General features: G+C 49.0%; 1 protein-coding gene and 3 non-coding genes across 5 annotated transcripts in view; all 4 read left to right on the top strand.

The window, feature by feature from the left end:
• TBRG4 (transforming growth factor beta regulator 4) overlaps nucleotides 1-17,339 on the top strand; it is a 32,286-nt gene extending 14,947 nt beyond the window's left edge. Inside the window, exons 7-11 of one of the 2 annotated variants that reach the window (XM_066627361.1) lie at nucleotides 260-404; nucleotides 1,555-1,800; nucleotides 4,849-4,960; nucleotides 8,262-8,376; nucleotides 17,036-17,339. In XM_066627361.1, the coding sequence (XP_066483458.1) occupies nucleotides 260-404; nucleotides 1,555-1,800; nucleotides 4,849-4,960; nucleotides 8,262-8,376; nucleotides 17,036-17,137 (720 nt within the window). In that variant the 3' untranslated portion in view covers nucleotides 17,138-17,339. Of the gene's footprint in view, nucleotides 1-259; nucleotides 405-1,554; nucleotides 1,801-4,848; nucleotides 4,961-8,261; nucleotides 8,377-17,035 lie in introns of those variants that run through there. The other variant, XM_066627362.1, reaches the window with a different exon arrangement.
• LOC136654888 (small nucleolar RNA SNORA5) lies at nucleotides 1,303-1,437 on the top strand. Its single transcript, XR_010794633.1, has one exon. It is a non-coding gene; the product is annotated as a small nucleolar RNA SNORA5 (small nucleolar RNA).
• Nucleotides 3,804-3,932, top strand: LOC136654890 (small nucleolar RNA SNORA5). Its single transcript, XR_010794635.1, has one exon. It is a non-coding gene; the product is annotated as a small nucleolar RNA SNORA5 (small nucleolar RNA).
• LOC136654889 (small nucleolar RNA SNORA5) lies at nucleotides 15,268-15,403 on the top strand. Its single transcript, XR_010794634.1, has one exon. It is a non-coding gene; the product is annotated as a small nucleolar RNA SNORA5 (small nucleolar RNA).
• Nucleotides 17,340-20,717: the final 3,378 nt, after the last annotated feature.

A 20,717-nucleotide genomic window follows, 5' to 3' on the forward strand; every position in this document is an offset into this window, starting at 1 on the left:
ATGGGTTCTCATAGCCTGTTGCCACAACTGGCAATTGATTATTTTTCATGCTTGTGCAGTGAATAATTCAGTGAATGCAAGAACAAATGGCATTCCTTTTCACTTTGGGGGGAAGCAGTAGCAGTGGTGGGGGACTTGAAAAAGGAGTGTGGACCCCCCTTGGACCCAAGCACCAGGGCAGATTGCTGCCATTGTCTCTGGAAACACCAGTTATTTTCCTGCTTTGCCCAACTAACAGATGCTCCCTCCTTTTTTCCAGATCCACACAAGATTGGATGACCAGTTGGACACCTTTGACCCTTACATGCTACTGGATTTGGTTTGGTCGCTGTGTGTGCTACAGCAGGCAAAAGCTGCCCATCTGCACAAAGTATTGGTGCCGGAGTTTCACACTCACTTCTTCGGTATAAGCGGATGATGTACTGGTGGTTCTAGGGGGCAAAGGATCCACAGCTCAGGCCAATAGATACCTGGCTGTAGGTGTGGCATTATCTATCATGAGCAGTGACATAGCATAAAAGGCCCCTGCACTTTACCTTTCATCAGCCTCTAGATGGCACTGTCTAGATTCTGGACTCTAGAGCAGTGATTTTCAACCTTTTTCATCTCTCTGCACACTGGCAAGGCACTAAAATGGTCAAGACACACCATCAGTTTTTTGACAGTTGACAAGGCACACTGTGCTGTCAGTGGGGACTCACATCCCCTAATGGTCCTATTGATAAATGACCCTCTCCCAAATTCCTGCGGCACACCTGGGGACCATTCGCGGCACACCAGTGTGCCACGGCACAGTGGTTGAAAATGGCTGCTCTAGAGGAAGTTGCTTCTGGTAGGCCTGTGTGCATTTTGCTGTATGCAAACAAGGAGTTTCAGAGTTAATGTTGACAACTCATTTTTTAAGAAATGGGGATCTGATTGCTGGCTGTGTCATGTGACAGAAAGGCACACTAAATCTGTTCCTATGACTCTTCTCCTTGTACTGCCATTTGAGACAGGAAGGCTTAGTATGTGACAGATACGTAATGGCTGATCAAAGTGCATATGGAACACCTAATCAGTGCCAAGCTCGGCCACATGTGACAAAACTAGAAGCAGCACATTTTGCTTCTCTCAAGTGCCATTCCGTCCACACATTTCCAGCTTGTTCTAACTTGTGATACAGTAAGAACTGGGTGAGCTGAGCTAATGTCCCAATTGCAGCATAATCCAAAGGTCTCCCCTATGCAGCATGGGATGCCTTCTGCAAGGTGTTCAACTGCCTCTTCTCACCTGGAACTGAAACACACGTGCACCTCCCAGTGCAGCCTTGTCAAATTCAGTCCTTGTCTGCTCTGTGGTGGGGACTGGCCATGTGGCTGCCATAGAGAACATGTAGTTCATGGGCCCCAGGTCTGTGCTGTTGGATCTGGGGATAAAAGCATGCTACAGACAATGTTCTAGCCCAATATGCTTTCTCAGAATTAGTGCATGTGTGGCAGGGTGCACTCTGGGCATTCTGCCACCCCTGCTGTTTAGTTTCAGGGTGCTTTTTTGTCCCCCTCCCACCCACAGGTGATGAGTCCACAAAGGGCCAGAACTATCAACTGAAGCTGATCCATGTCAACACCACGGCCCAGCTGGAGTGTGCCGACTACCAGGGACCTTTCCTGCCACCAGAGGCCCTGGGCACCAAGGAGCTGCAGGGGGACAGGAAGGCCACGCTGCTGCAGAGCAGCCTGAGAGAAGTGCTGAAAGGCCTGGTGGGAGAGGAGGCAAAGGTGCGCTTCAGTGTGGACACCATCTATGGCTGGCAGCTTGGTGAGCTTCCACTCCCCAGTTGGGCGCAGGGCGGGAGGAGGGCACAGGGCAGGGAAACTGCAGCTGAAGACAGGGTTTCGGCTGGCCTCCTCTGTCCCTCAGGGCAGCTGTTGCCATATGGTAAGTCATTATGTGGATTAGCTTATCCTGCAAGTCGGGCACCTTTGGCATCACAGCTCTCCAAAGCCACGTTTGCACAGAAGAACATGGCTGTGGTTATTGGGGTATGGGAAGCCTTGGTGCTGGTGCCTCCCTCCTTCTTCCAGATCTGCCCCATGCCAGGACCAGAATGGGTAGATTCTACTGCCATCATAAGGACGAAGCCAGGCATAGAAAGACTGTTCGCAAAAGCCTCCCCCACCCCTGGTCAAGTGGAGAATTCACCAAAAACACTTTTGATGGCACAAAGTGTTGAGAAGAACTGGAATGTGGTGAAGAGAGAAGGTTCAAGCTACCAGAGGCAGATAACAGTGAAAACCTAAAAAGAATGTATTAATAATGCAGAAAAGGGAGTACAGGTGGAACAGGTTCATCTGTGGGAGTTCTGTTCCCGGATCCCCCCCCCCCCCCATGGATACTTGAAAAGCACAAATAATGAAATCCTGTTTTAGGAGCCCATCTGAGCTCTGAAGGCATGCAGAGCCTTGCTCCAGTCATGTCTGGAGCCGTTCTGAGGTCCGTAGTGGGCACGCATGGTCTTTACAGACCTTAGAATGGGCTCCAGAGGCTTCAGATTGGACCAGATCTGGCTCAGTGCAGGTCCAGGGGACCCATGTTGAGCCAGATCTGTGGATATAAAATATGCGGAGAAGTAGGCTCAACCTGTAGTATGAAGAGGACAGAATTAAAAGAACTGGGTATTGGCAGTGTCCAAGTGTGGACCTTTGTGAAAATACAGATTCCAGGTAAATGTAAAATAATTCCCTGGTGCATCTTGGCTCCTGGTTTCCTAACTGTATGTTCTCTGGTGTTGGCTCAAGGAGTCCATTACATCTTGCACCCCCAGGGTGGAGAGTGGGAACCCTGCACAGAGTTGATTTCTCTGCAGGAGATAAACTGGAACACACAGGCATCCTCAGGCTCAAAGTCAGGAAACCTCAGTTTGGTGATGGTGTTGTCTTATTCAGTGTTTCATGGCCACCTGGGCAACTCTGCCTTCCTCCTGACCTGGTCAGGTGGGCTCGGGTGCCCAATTGAGTAACGTGTGCCAGTCCCAGCAAGTGGGCTGGCTAGGACATTGTTGGCTGGCTAGGACAAGCTAGCAGGCAGAAAGGAAGTTGAGAAGCTCCTGAAGCATTAGAGCAGCGACTTTCAACGTTTTTCATCTCACAGCATGCTGGCAGGTGCTAAAATTTCCAGGGCACACCATCCGTTTTTTGACAATCTGTGGGGGGCTCACATCCCCAATGGCCCTGCTAATAAATTACCTAATCACAAACTCCTGTGGCACACTTGCAGACCATTCAGGGCACACCAATTTGCCACAGCACATCGGTTGAGAATTGCTGCATTACAGTGTTAGCAGAGATTATGATGCTTATTACTGCAGCCTTAAAAATGCCGAGCAAGGAAGTCAGGAAACAAGTAAATGCAGGAGAAAAGGATGGACAGTCACGCACACAACCCTTAATTTACGGAATTTGCATTCACGGAATGTGATGGTTCCCGTCTTAGATACCTTTAAAGTGGGTTTGGGAAATTTATAGCAGTGGAGAGATGGCCAAGAGCTGTTTGCCACAACGGCTTCATAGAACATCATCTTCAGACTCAGTTCACCTCTGCATGCTGGTTGCTAGGAGGGGGCTAAAAGAAAGGGGCCGTAGCCTTCATGGTCTATTTGTGGCCTGCCCAGAGGCGTCCGCCTGGCAGGCACCTACTTCAGTTTGCTCCAGTCAGGCTCTTCTGGTGTTGATGAATGTCCAGGCTTAAGAGGAGCTCTGCTGAATCCAAGCATAAGGTCTGTATCTCTCATTTCCAGCCTGTGGTCCACCCAGCCTGGGTCCAGCAGGCTGGTCACATTCAGCACTCGCCTACTTTGTGGCAGAGGCTGGCCCAGGGGGCTGCCATTTCTCTACCGCATGGCACTTGCGGCTTCTTGTAGGGTGCTGGGGATGAACAAGTCACAGGCACCAGCTGTGGAACGAACCTTGCCAGGCAGGCCTCACACCTAGTGTCTGGAAATGGAAAAGGTGCAAAAGAGAGCGACTAAAATGATTGCTGGGCTGGGGCACCTTCCTTATGAGGAAAGGCTAAGGCGTTTGGGCCTCTTCAGCCTAGAAAAGAGACGCCTGAGGGGGGACATGATTGAGACATACAAAATTATGCAGGGGATGGACAGAGTGGATAGGGAGATGCTCTTTACACTCTCACATAATACCAGAACCAGGGGACATCCACTCAAATTGAGTGTTGGGCGGGTTAGGACAGACAAAAGAAAATATTTCTTTACTCAGCGTGTGGTCGGTCTGTGGAACTCCTTGCCACAGGATGTGGTGCTGGCGTCTACCCTAGACGCCTTTAAAAGGGGATTGGACAAGTTTCTGGAGGAAAAATCCATTACGGGGTACAAGCCATGATGTGTATGCGCAACCTCCTGATTTTAGAAATGGGTTATGTCAGAATGCCAGATGCAAGGGAGGGCACCAGGATGAGGTCTATTGCTATCTGGTGTGCTCCCTGGGGCATTTGGTGGGCCGCTGTGAGATACAGGAAGCTGGACTAGATGGGCCTATGGCCTGATCCAGTGGGGCTGTTCTTAGGTTCTTATGTTCTTATGTCACCTGCCTGGTTGGTGACACCTGCCAGGCAAATTGGGCATTTGGTGGGCTGCTGTGAGATACAGGAAGCTGGACTAGATGGGCCTATGGCCTGATCCAGTGGGGCTGTTCTTATGTTCTTATGCCTTGTTGTGGCCATTCTTGGGTTACACCCACCTTGGTGTTCCCCTTCTGTGCCTGGAATGGAGATTTGTGTCCTGTACTGGTTGGCCCCCTTCTGGAGAAATGTGGACACAGAAGCATCTTCCCTTTTCTCTTCTGCCCTTCACAGATGCAGAGATGATTCTGAATAGTGACAACCAGCCCCTGCCTGTAGCAGGCTTTGAAGCTCCTCACCTGGCCCAGTCTACAGGATCGCAGTCTCTCCCATCAGGTGCCAGAAGGTGAGTCTTGAAGCCTGGTGTGGTGAGACGAGGGGCAGCAGCAGGCCTAGCCTTGTTGACTCATCCAGCTCTGTGACTCCAGGGACCAGATTCTGGGAGCAGTGGCAGAGAGAGGCTTGTTCCCTTCTCTCTAGAGAAGCACTTCCCAAACTGTGGGTCGTGACCCAATTTTTGATGGTTTGCGAAACTGACAGGGCAGATTGATTGCTATGCATCAAGGGTTAAACAAGTTGGTATTTACTGCTGCCCAGTCACCATTATAGCTGCACTCCTTGGCATTTATAAATCAGGTAACAGCCTCTAGGGCCTCTAAGAAGAGAACCATTGCAGAATGGTATAGAACAGCCCAGGATTGGAGAGCAAAGACAGCTCTAATCACCAAAATGTAGCTTGCCCGCTGCACTGCACCCCCAAGCTGAGGTTATAGCAAGTCTCCCCAAAGCAAGAAATCTTCTCCTGCTGTGTAATGGGGGGTGGGAGCTCATTTGGAAGTGCAACCCACCACACTTGGAAGTGGAGCAGCTTGGACACAGCACCCCATGGTTGCTGCTTCTTGCAAGGTGGCTACCTGCTGAGTACTGGATCCTTCTGCCACAGGTGTGTAATCCTTAGTTCAGGATCAAGAACCAGGTTCAGTGTGTTGCCTTTCTGGCTTTTCTGCTTTGACTTTAGCCTCCACCAAGGCATTCTGTTCCCCCCCCCCCAGCACACACCTGAGAAAGGGCAAAACAACAGTATGTGTTCACACTTAAGCAAAACAGTGGTGCAAACAAAGATATCTGTTCAGTCCTCTCCCAAAGCTGCGGTGCTCAGAGGCAAGTCAGTGTCTCTTGGGGTCCTCTTTGCATCTCTAGGTGGTCTGCAGGTGCAGCTGGTGGGGGGGCATTTCCAAGCCTGCACAGCCATAGCACAGGAACTGGGACGGTGCCACAGGAAGTGGGTCCAGCAGTGGGTGGCAGTGCAAGGCATGGAGACTCTTCTTGTCTGGGATTTTTCTTTCTCAGTAGTGATTTCAGCAAGGAGGGAGGAGTGGACCTTCCACCATAGAAATAGGCTGTGTCAGAATGCCAGATGCAAGGGAGGGCACCAGGATGCAGGTCTCTTGTTATCTGGTTGCTCCCTGGGGCATTTGGTGGGCCGCTGTGAGATACAGGAAGCTGGACTCGATGGGCCTATGGCCTGCTCCAGTGGGGCTGCTCTTATGTTCTTAACTACAATTCCCAGGAGGCCTTGCAGGTCTCTTGTTATCTGGTGTGCTCCCTGGGGCATTTGATGGGCTGCTGTGAGATACAGGAAGCTGGACTAGATGGGCCTATGGCCTGATCCAGTGGGGTCTTCTGATTTTCTAGTACCCGTTCCTGCTACACCCCTACTACACCAGGATGCAGGTCTCTTGTTATCTGGTGTGCTCTCTGGGGCATTTGGTGGGCCGCTGTGAGATACAGGAAGCTGGACTGGATGGGCCTATGGCCTGATCCAGTGGGGCTGTTCTTATGTTCTCATGTTCACAAGTCAGGGCAGGTAGGGAAGTATAGATTAAAATTTGGATGGCCAAATATGGCACCCCTCGTTAAGCACAGCAGATCCCACAGCAACCAGTTCATTCTTCAATTAAACAACTGCAGGAAAAGCAGTTCATGATATTTTACTTTTCTGTTTCCCAAGATCTGGATCCCTTTTCACAGAAGAAGTCCTTCAAGGGCAAGTGGCCCAAATCCAGAAACTGAATAGGGTGCCTGGGGGAAGAGCCACAAATAACTTGGGCACCAGTTTGATAAACAGGCTGCTAATGTGCAATATGCAGAAAAGATTCCTGCAAGACATCTTGGGTTCCCCTACCATACTGGCCCAGTTCCAGTTTCTACCACTATATGGTTGCAGTGCATTTTTCCATAGGATTGCACGCCAGTCAGACCGTGCACGCCTGGCTGAACAGCAGTCCACACCTGGCCGGCCAGCAGGCACTGCTCCCTTTCATGCTTTGAGAAACACTAGGTAGACCACGGACCCTGATCTGCCTTTAGTGCTTCACCTGTCTTCAGTGATGAACTAGTCTTTCTAGAGCCAGGATGTATTTTTGATGGTGTTGTTTAATGTGAATGGACTTGGGGTGGGGGTGGGGAGGCAGCTTATGAGTCAAGGGGAAAAGGCCACTGGTATAACTGCTTCTTTGCGCACAGAAAATACTGGTTCAGTCCTGGCAGCATCTCTTGGCAGGGTGGGAAAAAATGGCTACCAGTCATGCTGTCAGTGTTGATGGTTGTCAGAATCAGATAGACTAATGAACTGATGGTGTGCAGGATGAGCAACACTTCTCCCCCGCCACCCCGCTCCAGTGGTGCAGTCTTTCCACCTTCATCACTCGTGGCTGATCAATTTTTCTTCTCAGCCTTACATGAAGTTCTGTGCGACTCATGTTGGTGCAGGATCATGCAAGCGTTTACGCTGATCTGGTGAGGCAGGTTGTCCTTCCAGTGTTGTTTTTCATAGGAACTGCTTAACGGACTCCTGCCTTGGCCTCAAGAGTGTTATCAGAGGCTTTGCATTCTGGGAGCAGGCCTGATGAGAAGGATAAAGTCATCTCTAAAAGGGGACTGATGCCCTTTGCCAGCAGAAATGCTCTCTCTCCCTAAACGGCTCCTAACATTCAGGATTTAATTCCCTCATTGCTCCATAGCTTAGAACAGCATTTCTCAGACTGTGGGTCAGGACCCACTAGGTGGGTTGTGAGTCAGTTTCAGGTGGGTGGGTCTCCTAGCGCCTAGCTCAGCAGCCATTGAAAATACAGAACTGAAAATACAGGGTACGGAGCTGCTGAGCAGGGCAGGCTCTCTGTGGGAGAGAGGCCTGGTGCTTTGCCCTGAATACGTGGGAAGATGGGATGCTGGAAAGGGGGAAGGGCAGTGTCGTTGGGGAAGGATCCAAGTCCATGTTCTGCTTTGACTTCAGAGCTGGAGAGTTTGCATTCTCAGCTATGCAAAATAACAGTAGAAGCGTGCTGTGTAATGAGACCTTTGGCTGGTCATGGCTTAGGTTTGAAGCCAAAATTGATGATGTCACTTCCAGTCATGACATCACTTCCAGGCTAATGACATCGCTTCTGATGGGTCCCAACAGATTGTCATTCTAAAAAGTGGGTCCTCGTGCTAAAAAGTTTGAGAAATGCAGCTCCCTAGCTTAGAGAGTGCAAAGTCCGCCGAGTGGTGGGGTAGTGGAGTTCCAGTCCCTGGGAGTCAGGAAGTTCCAGGAGGTTCTGGAAGAAGGAGGCGCTGACGGTCACTCTCTCTGCTCCTTTCTGCAGGCTTGCTTTCCTGAGGTGGGAGTTCCCAAACTTCAGCAACCGAAGCAAAGACCTGCTGGGGCGCTTTGTCCTAGCCCGGCGGCATCTTCAAGGGGCTGGTTTCGTGATTGCTGATGTGAGTAACTGAACCATGTGGCATCACTGTCAGGAAACTGAGCTCACTGTGCATTCCCCCATTCCATGATTGCTTGTTTTAAGTGCAGACATTGGTGTTGAGTTAGAAAGTAGGACCTTGAGAAATTTGACTTGTGCAAAATAGAAAACATTCATGTTTGCATAATGTGGTACAGGTTGAAGAATTCGACTTTGCCTTGATGGAGGATGGTGTAATTGTGGAACCAAAAAGCCCAGCAAAGCTTGTGGCTCATTTTCAGACAATTAAAAACATGACCCCTACAATAAGGGGTCAGCAAGCCATCTCGAGGCCGTATCGGCCTTGTGCACCTGCCTACCCCCAGGGATACTATCTGGCCCACCCAAGGCAAAGAAGAGGATGTAAAGAGAGCCCTGGCTCTGGCCAAGGAGTTTGCTGTTGGTTCCTGCTGGCTGGCAATGCTGGGTAGTCATGGATGCCTTGGTAGTCAACAGGTCTCCTTTAGCTTGTTGGCTTTATTTAGAAGTTTTTAGAAATTTCTAAGCCACGTCTGTGTTTCTTTTGCAAAACATCCCAAGGTCCAAGAGGCTTGTCCAAGATCAGAAGCCCAAAGAAACAGGGTGGTCTTCACCAGCCTCATTGAGGAGGCCAGGCAGGCCTTACAGGAAGGTGACTTCCATGCTCTGGGCACCACAGCAGAGAAGGTCCCCTCCTTCTCCAGCTTGGGCTTTCGCACAAAGTTTATTGCTGACCAGGCCTTATGGAACCTCTGGCTCAAGATGTCCGCCTCACAAGGCCAAGCAGAAAGGCAGCTAGTTCATGTCTTTGACTAGGTGCTGCCCCTCAGCAGCCTTGTCTGAAATGTGCCCACTGATTTTTTTTCCAGTACAAAGCTGTATGTTTCCCAAGAGTGAGAAAGGGGGTGTGGTGCTTCAGAGCAAGCCTGGAATCTAAGCTTCTCAATGTAGGACCTCTTTAATATCAAAAGTTTGGGAGGGGTGTGGTTAAGAGAGCCACAGATGGCATTCCCAACTCCTTGGAAGGTGGGAGGGGCAAAAGTGCCATGTATTAAAAGGTGAGGTAGTCTCTCGTGGCTCATCTGCAGAGGGGATGGCCCCTTGTCCTTTGCTGCTCCATTTTTCCCAGGCAGACCCCCAGTTCTCTCACCACCCCTCGCCAGAGAGTGATGGAAATCAGCTGTATTCAGTCCTGGCAGTTTCCAGGCTTGGGTGGGGGGGACTGCTGTTCTTCGACCATTCCAGCTCCTTCAGGCGTCAGGCTGCCTGCCCAAGTGGAGGGGGTTGGCCGCACTTGGAGAGGGTGATTCATTATTTAGTTCCTGGGAAGTAATTATAGCTGCACAATCCTTAGTAGCCTGCTCTGTTCTGTAACAGCTTGCAGGGAAAGAAGAAGACATGGGGAGAGAGCAGCCAAGGGCACAGTTAGGTGTCTCCCCATTGGTGTCAGGAGGTGGGAGCAAGTCCTCTACCCACACAAACACACACAATTTTCCCCACCAGTTGCCTGACTCAGGCTGAGCAACCTACTACATGAGTGTGTGTGTGTGTGTGTGTGTGTGAGAGAGAGAGAGAGAGAGAGAGAGCGAGAGAGAGAGAGAGCTGCTTTATGTAGCTACATTGTCTTCAGTTTTGCAAGTAATAAGGGGGGCTGCTGTATGGCAGGTCCCATTCTTGAAGGGAGATCGGGTGGTGTTGCTATATGCAGGACTGTGGGCTGTGTGTCTTTCATGAAGCACAGAAATGCTGAAGAAAATGTATATGAAGCGGTTCTCTGCAGTCAGATGATTGATCCGGCAAGAGAAGCCGTTTCTGGCACTGGCAGGCGTGATGTGGGCCGTGCTTAGAGTGATCTGGGAAACCAGAAGGGCCTTTCAACCACCTGAGGGTGGCCTGCCCAACTCCTTGCCCCAGCTGGGACAGAGTAAATTATTCAGAACTAGCAGATGTAACAGTTTCGCAAGAGGCATCTTGGTCTGTGTTTCCCAGCAGATTTTGCTCAGCCTTATCAAAACCCTGCAGCAGACTCAAGGGGGGGGCATGGTAATTTGCTGGAGGGGGGAGACTGGCACATGTAATAGAGATAGTGAATAAAAGGTTGCACTGGGTATTCTTTTTAAATTTTTGAGTCAAGACAGTTATTTTTGTCAGTGCCGTAAACCTAGGGGGGTTTGGGGTGCTCAGAGTTCTTGGTTCTCAAACCCTAAAGCCCCTCTAGGCTTAATTCTATCCCTTCCAGGCACTGAATTAAATTAAACTTTTTCCAATTAAAGCTTCAGCCCTCAAGTTACTAGACCTCAATGAGCACTTGGTAGCTTGCTGAACGGCTAGGCAGGATTCTGAACCTTTGTTCCCAACAGACAATGAAACAACTTGGTAAAAGAGATTTTAGTTTATTAAGTACATAAGGTTACACACTCTACAATAAGGCAGCAAATGCTAGAGGCATAAACATCTAGGAAACATATCAGCAATAAAATAATAAAGCTAGCTGGCTATCTCTGTTAATCCCTATCTCTCACCTGGGTCAGTTACTCTTGTAGATTTCTTAGCTCCAGGGCTACCTATGAGGCCAGATGCCCATGATGGACAATGGAGCTCACACGCGTGCAGGATTTTGCACCTAAACTCTGTCCAAGAAGGAACAGCACACACCCCTTGGGCACTCATTATTATTATTATTATTATTATTATTATTATTATTATTATTATTATTATTATTAATTCTTATGCTAATAGTACTGAGGTGACTTCATACTTATTTAGACTGTCCAATCAGACCCTTGAGGAAGAGAACATTCTTGAAGTTGGCCTGGCTGCTCTCCTCCTAGTTCTTACCCCTCCCAACTGGAGATCCACAGCTGCACTCCATCACTCTTGATCAGGCGCCTCTCTGTCTACTAAGGTGCTAAACATTCCAATGGGTTGTAATTCTTGTTATCTGTCCTTTCTGGCCGGCAAAGGAGAGACAACAATCCTTTTGTTTATATATTCACATTCTTGTAGCTGGGAACTGCGAGCAACTTCTCAGTCACACTGTCTTAGTTCAGGCTTTTACTTTTACCAAAGTTCAGGCTTTTACTGCCAACCTAGACCTAACATGTACTTATTCATGACAGTCCGTTAGAAATACTCCCCCTCACAGACTTAGATCATGTTAGATATTCACTTTTAGGGTTTGTGCCCTGTTCAGCACAATCTCCTTTGGCTGCTATTGGTCTAGCAATATTTTTCTCTTGGGGTGCAGCTGTTGCTGTGGAATCTGTTTAAAACAACAGTAATAGAAGCCCAGGAGAAGTGTATACTTCAAAGGAAGAAGGGCTCGGCTAAGTCCAGGAGGTGCCCGCATGGCTAATGAGCCAAGTTAGAGAGGCCGTAAAGGGCAAAGAGGCTTCCTTCCGTAAATGGAAGTCTTACCCTAATAAAAGGATAAAAAGAATAAAAAGGAACATAAACTGTGGCAAAAGATATGTAAGAAGGTGATACAGGAGGCCAAGCGAGACTATGAGGAACGCATGGCCAGCAACATTAAGGGGAATAATAAAAGCTTCTTCAAATATGCTAAAAGCAGGAAACCCGCCTGAGAAACAGTTGGCCCTCTGGGTGGTGAGGGAGGGAAAGGGAGATAAAAGGAGACTTAGATATGGCAGAGGAATTAAATGAGTTCTTTGCATCTGTCTTCATGGCAGAAGACCTCAGGCAGATTCCGCTGCCCGAATGGGCCCTCCTGACCAAGGAATTAAGTTGGATAGAGGTTAAGAGAGAAGATGTTTCAGACCTAATATTGACAAATTAAAGATCAATAAGTCATTGGACCACCACCACCCCAAGATCTGTCTGTGACAGATCAGGAGAGAGATCTTGGGGTGGAGGTGGACAGCTCGTTGAAAGTGTCAACCCAATGTGCGGTGGCAGTGAAGAGGGCTAATTCCATGTTTGGGATCATTAGGAAAGACATTGAGAATATTGTAATGCTTTGTACAAATCGATGGTAAGGCCACACCTGGAGAATTGTGTCCGTTGCCGCATCTCAAAAAGGATATAGTGGAGATGGAAAAGGTGCAAAAGAGAGCAACCAAAATGATTACTGGGCTGGGGCACCTTCCCTGTGAGGAAATGCTACAGCCTTTGGGCCTCCTATAGCATTTGGGCCTCTAGAAAAGAGGCGTCTGAGGGGGGATATGATTGAGACATACAAAATCATGCAGGGGATGGACAGAATAGATAGAGAGACTTTCTTTTCCCTCTCACATAACACCATAACCAGGGGACATCCACAAAAGTTGATTGTTGGGAGAGTTAGGACAAATAAAAGAAAATATTTCTTTACCCAGCGTGTAATTTAGTTTGTGGAACTCCTTGTTACAGGATATAGTGATGGCATCTTGCCTGGATGCCTTTAAGAGGGAATTGGACAAATTTCTGGAGAAAAAGTTCATTATGGGTTACAAGTCATAGTAAGTATGTGTAAGCTCTTGGTTTTAGAGGCAAGCTGCTTCTGATTGCCAGATGCAGGGGAGGGCACCGGGACGCAGGTTGTGTCTGTTGTCTTGTGTGCTCCCTTGGGCATTTGGTGGGACACTGTGAGAGACAGGAAGCTGGACTAGATGGGCCCTTGGCCTGATCCAGCAGGGCTCTTCTTATGTTCCTCCTCCCTATTTTGATCTCTTGTGATCCCAGCCAAATGGGGATTATACTGTATAAAGAACACAATTACATCATGACACTTAGGTTGCTGTCAGATTTAGCCATGTGACATCATCAAAGCAATTGAGACAGGGACTTCTCTGTGTTGGCACCAAGACTGTGGAACTCTTTGGGCATCCTTCCTTGGTGAAGTTCAAGTGCTGTATGAAACATTGCTGTTCCAATGTATCTTTCTTCCTTTTCTCTCCCTGTGTTTAATACCAGCTGCTATTATGTTTTATATGTATTGGGTTATTTCCATTGCTGTTTTATTTTGTTGTATTCATTTCTGATTGTTGACTACGGTGGAAAGTGTGTATGTGCGTAGGCACGCATGCACATGTGTTTGCATGTGGACAGAAACAGGTGTAGGGCAGTGCTTTCTGAAAATCACATGGTTAGAATCACAGAATGTTAGAGCTGAAAAGAACTTAGAAGGTCATCTAGTCCAGCTACCTGCTCAGGGCAGGCAACTGCTACAGCATCCCTGACAGGTGTCTGCTTGGAAACCTCCCAACAGGGGAGAGCCAGCCCGCTACTGCTGGATTATTCCAGTGCTGGGCAGCTCTTCTAGTTGGGAAATTCTTCCTGATGTCTCATGTAAGTCTACTTCTCTGTCGTTTCCACCTGTTGATTGTAGTTCTGCCCTCAGGAGCCACAGAAAGCTCCTGCTTTCTGGTGTCTGTCCTCCAGTCACAGTCTGCCGATTTCAGGGGCAGAGGGGCCTCTGAAATGACTTTGTGTCCAGCTCATTAACAAGCATCAGGTGCTCTGAAAGAGCCTGTTCTGCCCTCCACTGGCCAGCCCTGAGGCTCAGCGCATTTCCCTGGAGTTCGATGCTTTAGCAGACAGGGGATGCTGAGGCAGCACTGAGTGGGTGAGGAGGGTCCATTTGGGGTGGGACCGAGGAGTGTGCAAGCAGCAACAAGATCAAGGCTATTGAGGCGATCATCTGGAATGCTTCCTGCTCTTCCCCCTGCCAAAGAGCATTTGTTACTTGAGTGCAGCTTCTTGGCTGGAGGAGGAGGAGGAGGAGAGTGGTGAAATGGACCAGGAACCAGCATCAGAAATGAAAAATTAAATACACCTCCATGCTGCAGCTGTTAATGTTCTTTCCGTACTTTGGAAGGAGTCAGGCCTTTTTGATTCTGCTCTGGGAATTGCAGAGCAGCTGCGTGCTGTTAAGTGCTACATTCCACCCCAGAAGTGGGTGCTGCCATTTCTGAGATGGGGGTTATTGGCTTCATGGCGCTCAGCCATCCTTTGCATTGCTCCAGTGCCCTGGGTGGATGTGCACTGAGTGGCAGACTGAGGGTGGTAGCAGTTGGTGCACATGTGTGTTTATCAGTAGCATACACATGTCTTAGATCCAAAGTGTTCTTACTAGAAAGCAATCCCCATAGATTTTAATAGTTTACTTCCATGCAAGCATGTTTAAAATTGCAACCTTAATCATTTTTAAGGAAATTAATTTACAACAGACACCTATTAAATTAAATCAGACACCTGATTAAGTGCTTATCTATTGCTTTTCACCGAAAAAGGTTCAGAAAATGGTTACTAAAGCAAGCTGTATAGAAAGTTGCTTTCCTGTCGCCAAAGGGCACTGAAGACATACAGCAAACAGTAGCTGGCATGATGTTCTGCTTGGGTGAATAGGGACAGTTGCTCTCGCCTCCCCACAAACCACCACTCAAAATGTGTCTTGTATCCCATTATCAGCTGTTGGGTTGGACATGTTGATCAGAAGTATGATTTCAAAGTACCAAACTGGGCATAGAACAGGTAGAAACCTACAGCCTGTCACAGAGGATTGGCTCCCCCCCCCAGCTCTCTTCATTGCCTGTCTGTGGATTAGGTTTCGGAGGCAGCTTTCAGACTTGAGACCTGCTGCCTCTCTGGGCCATTCCTTTCTTGGAGGAGTGGCATGAACAGGGCCTATGAGTACAAGCTTTTGTCCTGCCCCAGACTCACAGAGTGTTGAGGCTTTAGCAGAAGTTGCTTGTGGCATTGATAGGCTGTTCTTACTGCTGATCTTATTCTTGAAATGTTTCTTTAAAAGGATTTGCATCCTGTTTTTCACAACCAAAATGATTCTTGGGCCTTTGCAGAATTTGCTTGGCTTTGCATCTGTCACCATGATTCATGGGGTGTGTTTCTGTTCCAAACAGTTGCTTGAACTCCTGGTTCATACTCAGGCTCCTGACCCTGCAGCCATGTCAAATTCAGCCCTCACCTGCTCTGTGGTGGGGGCTGGCCCAGTTGGCTGCAACATCACTTGGTAGCTCATGGGCCCCAAGTCTCTGCCTGTGGATTCTGGGGATAGAACTCTGCTACCAACATGAACAGTGCAGTGCACCACAAAGGGCAGGAGGTGTATTTCCAAGAGTGGTGACATCCCAGCTTCCTCCTGGGAACACGACGTTGGCTTATGCCGTCAGCCTAGTCACGACCACAGCCGGATCACGGGATTCCAGGGTGACTCCCTCACGGTTCAGTCTTGAAATCCTGACTCTCAGGGGAGACAGAAGACAAATCTGTTCCATCTTCCACCCAACAGTCCCTCAGATGTTGGCAGATGGTTATCATGTCACTCTTAACCATCTCTTCTCCAAACTAAACATGCCCAAATCCTTCAGCCTGTCCTCACAGGACATGATCTCCAGCTCTCACTAGCCTAGTTGCCCTCCTCTGGACCCGCTCCAGTTTGCTAACATCCCCTTTAAACTCCGAGGCCCAGAACGGGATGCAGTCTTCCAGGTGGGGTCTGACTCAAGCAGGATGCAGCAGGACCAATCTTTCTTGCCACCTGGAGGCTGAACTTCTGTGGGTACAACCTGGAATTGCATCTGCCTTCTTTGCCACCACTTTTAGCATGTTGTCTGCTCGCGCACCTAGATCTTTGTTGCACATACTACTGCCCAGGCAAATACCCCCAGTCTTATATATGTACTTCTGATTTTTCTTCCCCAAATGCAGAACTTTACAATTGTCGCTTTTAACTACTACCGCAGAACTGCTACACAGTAACCCCCCCCCCCCCGCCACACACAGAGTGAGTTTGTTGGAACTCGCAAAGCTGCTTCTTCCTGGGTCTCCTCCCCTGCCTGGCAGTGGCCCCTCTGGGCTCTCAGGCGGAGGAAGACCCTTCCCAAGCCTTACCTGGAGCTGCTGCCAACCTTGTAGTTTGTACATGGGGCTTCTGCATACAAAGCATGAGTTGTACTACAGCTGCTGTGCAGTTCACCAGCCCGCAGCCAGATTTATGTTGTTTTAGCTGGTCCCTGGGTCCTGAAACTTGGTGGCTTTCCCACGGCCTCTGGGTGCTGCTGGGTGTTTATTCCTCCAGGTGCTGGCCAGTCATTTGTTTGTTCAGGCTTGGGCTCTGGGCATTGAGAGGCATCAGGGTGGAAAGAGACAGATTATTCTCCCCCCCCCCCCCGTCACTGGTCCTCCTCATTCCTCCACCATCCACTGACTCACAGCTGCCAAGCTGCCTGGTGGCCTGATCTCCATTTGGGGACATGGTCAAGCAGAGGCTGGCCAAGCTATAGGAGAGCTGCTTGTGCCCCTGGGCAACAACTGATGCAGTCTGAGATGGAGCTTGTAGGGGTTGCTGGTTTTTCTGCACGTATCCTTTATCATTGGAAGCAACCCTAATAGCAAGGTGGCCAAAAGAATAAACATTTTTGATGTAGCATAAAGTGGTTGTGCTGCACTTAGCAGTTGATTGGTGTCAAACAAATGCATGTGGTCCTCCCTGTCTTCTCTGCCGCAGAAGTAGGAAGGCCTTATGGCAAGAACGCTTGTGTTCTAGTCCAGAAATGCCACAACCTCAGTTCTGCTGAGCTCAGCCAAGCCCCTCTCTCTGGTCACGCTGTCCTCCCCCCCTGCATGGGTGCAGGCACAAGAGCAGCCCGGTGGGGTTTTGATTCTGCCTATGTGAGGTCTGACCTCTCTTTTCTCTCTTGGCACAGGTTCCCTATTATGAGTGGCTTGACTTGAAGTCAGAGTGGCAGAAGGCAGCCTATCTCAGGGACAAGATGAGCAAAGCTGTGGCAGAAGAGATGGCAAAGTAGACACAACCCTCCCCCCCCAGCAGCAGCGACTGACCAACAGGCTCTTGAGTTGTCATGTAAAAGGGGTTCTGCCACCTGCCTTACTGTTCAGGTTGGGGTTTGCTGTGAACTGGGATCCATAAGCCCCTCTAGGCACATGAAGGGGCCCCTTCAGCTGTGTATATAAATATGTATTTGAATAAATTGTCTGTTGGGCCGTCCAGCTCAGCACCTTCGCTCTGTTCTTTTGACCGAACCCAGAAAACTGCTGCTGAATCCATATGTAAAAGTGGGTTTTACCAAAGAGAATTTTTACTCCAAGCAAAGTAATGAATTGAACGGATTTGCTAATAGGGGCGAGGGCAGGGAGGCCAGGCTCTGTTTGGCCTGTGGCTGTCAGGGCTCACTTCCAGGCATTCGGCCTTCTCTATGACTACAACAGTCATTTCCCTACTCAGTCTGTGAAGCTCATGTCAGGAAAATGGAGAGAGGATAGCTGAAGAGACAAGCGTGCCTGGGGGTGGAGCAGTGATGAGAAATGTGTGCATAGAGGAAAAGCAACAGCATTGGGGGTGGGTCTGTTGCCTTCATCTCCCGCTTCTAGGCTCCCTGGAGGCATCTGCTTGACCACTGTGAGGAACAGGGTGCTGAATTTAGATGACCTCTCTCCCCCCAGTCTGATCTCGCAAGCTCTCTTGCGCTCTTGATTAAAGAACCCATCTTGGCTGCTGCATCTCTGTGTGCGTATTCCTCAAAGCTAGAATCTGAATAAAGTGTTTCTTTTGTGGGGCTGGTAAACCCTGTCTAATGGAGGAAGAAGAGGTGGCATGGTAAGAGAGGCTAGCTACTGGTTGATGTAGTCTAGGGTCAGTCTGTGTGGAGAATACTAAGGACAGGCCTGTAACTTTCCATCAAAGAGATCTTGGAGTTATAGCAGAAAGCTTTCATAGTTCATTGAAAAAAAGAATTCAGTGTCAGAAAAGACTAGGAAAGGGATAGAAAATAAAGTCACAATTCTGTAAATCTGTGCAGTTCTTGAATTAGGGCAGGAAGTGGGGTCTGGGGCTCCTAAGAAGGCTATGAGGAGGGGTGATTTGGCTAACATTGAGAGTTTGGGGCAGAGTTTTTGGGTCTAATTGAGTTCTTTCCTTGCACCTCCCCCCTATAATTCACACACTGAACTCGTGGTGTACTCACATTTTGAGATACTGGCCCAGTTCCAACATTGGACCAAACCATGATTTGGAATGCTTCATGCTTGGCTTGGTGTCAGAGATAACCAGTCATCCCTAGAAGGGTCTCCTCATCCCTGGACATCTGTACATCATAGATGTGGCAGTGCTGAGCAGGCGAAAACTTAAAGCAGGGGCAAGCATCTCTAAATTATATGCATTTGGAAGTTGAAACTGTGGTTTTGATTCTTAATGTGGTTTCAACAATCTGTAGCTCAGGTGGTGCCTGAATCCCGTACGTAACAGGTCTGATCATCCCAGAACTGAAGCTAACGAAAACAGAACGTCGCAACTGTTTTAAGAGGCTGCAAGTGAGTGATTTGCTCAAGGTCGTACAGTAAGTCGGTAGCAAAGACAGAACTTCCCAGCTCTGCTACATCCAAGTCCAAGTTTGGATCCTGGTGGTGCATTCTTTGCCACATCTCCTGCAGCAGCTGCAGGGAAGCCAATTTTTAAAAATAAAAGGCTGTGACGTTTCACACAATGTATTTCCTACCACAAACATTGGGCCAAAAATAACTGCATAACATTGAATGTGAAAACGAAATGGGTCTCTGCTCTGTGTGTAATAATAAAAATATTTAGCATTTATAAACTGGCTGTTGTACAGGATTTTGGTAGTTTTACTATGACTTTGTAGAGCAGCACAGGCTTAGCACTTTCTTGTTGCTTGTGGTTGGGAACTCACATATGCCCTGGGCAAAAGTAGCAGCTTCGGCTTCCAGAAATGCATGGAAAATGCCATCTTGTGTGTGGAAGAGTTGTGAGCATGCACAATTGCATAACAGCATGCGCTTGCTTCGTTCTGTGGCTGACAGCACTAAAGCTGCCTTAGGGACTGTTCTTTCCACCAGATTGGAGCATCAGCACTCTCTGTTCTCTGTGCCCCTTCCTCAGCTCTGCTTTGGAATCCTTCCACAATGTTCCTGTTGTCCTCGGTGCCAAGGGGCAGCCAGCATGCCTGGTGTTGCCATTCGCTCATGTACGTGCTGCCTGCCCAAAGGACAAGGGCATTCCCTTTGCATGCACATGATGGCCGTCTTGTTTTTGCTGTCAGGTGCTGGGCTAGCTTCTGCCCCCTGCAGAGCATCTCCTCCCCCCAACACTGCAGTTCTATACTACCACAGGAAATGCTTCCTTGGGGGAACTATACTGAGCCCTCATTTCTGGGTGATGGTCTTGTGCCACTGGAGATGGTGACCAGCTCCACTGTAAGGGCAAAGTCCACATTTAGACAAGCTCTTCCAATGCACAGCCCTGAATGTTCCTACAATGGAATCTGAAGGAAAATTGGGCTGCAGCATCAGAATGCAGCAGAACTTAAGGAGTTTTAAGACAGACATTGGGAGGAGGGGTTGGGTAATGATCTGGGCACTGGTACAAAGCACAGAATTTGGTGTTGCCAGATGAGGCAATGGCCACCCTCTTGGATGGCTTTAAAGAACATCAGACAAATGGAGAAGTCTACCAATGCCCAGCAGTCATAATGAAACCTCCATGCTCGGGAGCAGTTTGCCACTGAATACTAGTTGTTGGGGTACAGTAGCCAGGGAGAACTGTTGCATGCATCTCCCAGGTTCTCTGGGGCTTGTGAGAAAGGGGCCAGCCCACAGAAGCAGCTCTCCCCATGCGCACACTGTGCAGCAGCCTCTTCTGGTCCATCCTAGCCCAGGCTTGGGGCTTTTCCCTCCTGAGGAAGAGGGCAGAAGGAACTGCAGGTACACACCCAGGGGTTTGTCTATTGGTTAAGCTGCTGACCCACAGAAACAGCCCTTCGAATGATCTGCAGAGTCTTCGAGGGACCTGTTCTCCCTCATGGCTGTAAGGAAAAGCACAAGAAAAGTTGCCTCCATTTTTGCTAACAAAGTACGTCACAGCAAGGCCAGGCTGGTGGGTGAGAAGCTGCAGGGCGAAAGGGAATGCAGAAGCGAAGGGGCTCTGGCTGGCAGCAGCGTCAGATTCAATCAAGGGGTGACTCGGAGCTGACCTCGTTTTCAGGAGCTGGGAGGCAAAGCAGAAGACGTGGCAGCACAGAGCAAACCCTCGATTTTCTGCTCCAGCAGTGCCTGTCCCTCGGAAGAGCTCAGCTTCTGTGTGGAGGAACAAATAGCTGCTGCAGGGTTCAGAGGCCAGGACTGGAGGGGCTCCTTTTTCAATGCCAAGCATTAGGCATTGTCTTGAGATGGCTGCCAAGACCTTATCCATAAATAAAAACCATCATCCTCATAGGAAGGGGGAATTTCCAGGCCATAGCCATACTTGCGGGCAAGCTTGGATCATTCACAATCTGTATAGCATGAGCTATCCTGTGGAAGTTGCCACGTGTTCATTACAGGCAGAACAAAATGCGCACACGACATCGTCTTTGT

The sequence above is a fragment of the Tiliqua scincoides genome, chromosome 5 (genome assembly GCF_035046505.1).
Source record: "Tiliqua scincoides isolate rTilSci1 chromosome 5, rTilSci1.hap2, whole genome shotgun sequence".
Taxonomy (NCBI): Eukaryota; Metazoa; Chordata; class Lepidosauria; order Squamata; family Scincidae; genus Tiliqua; species Tiliqua scincoides.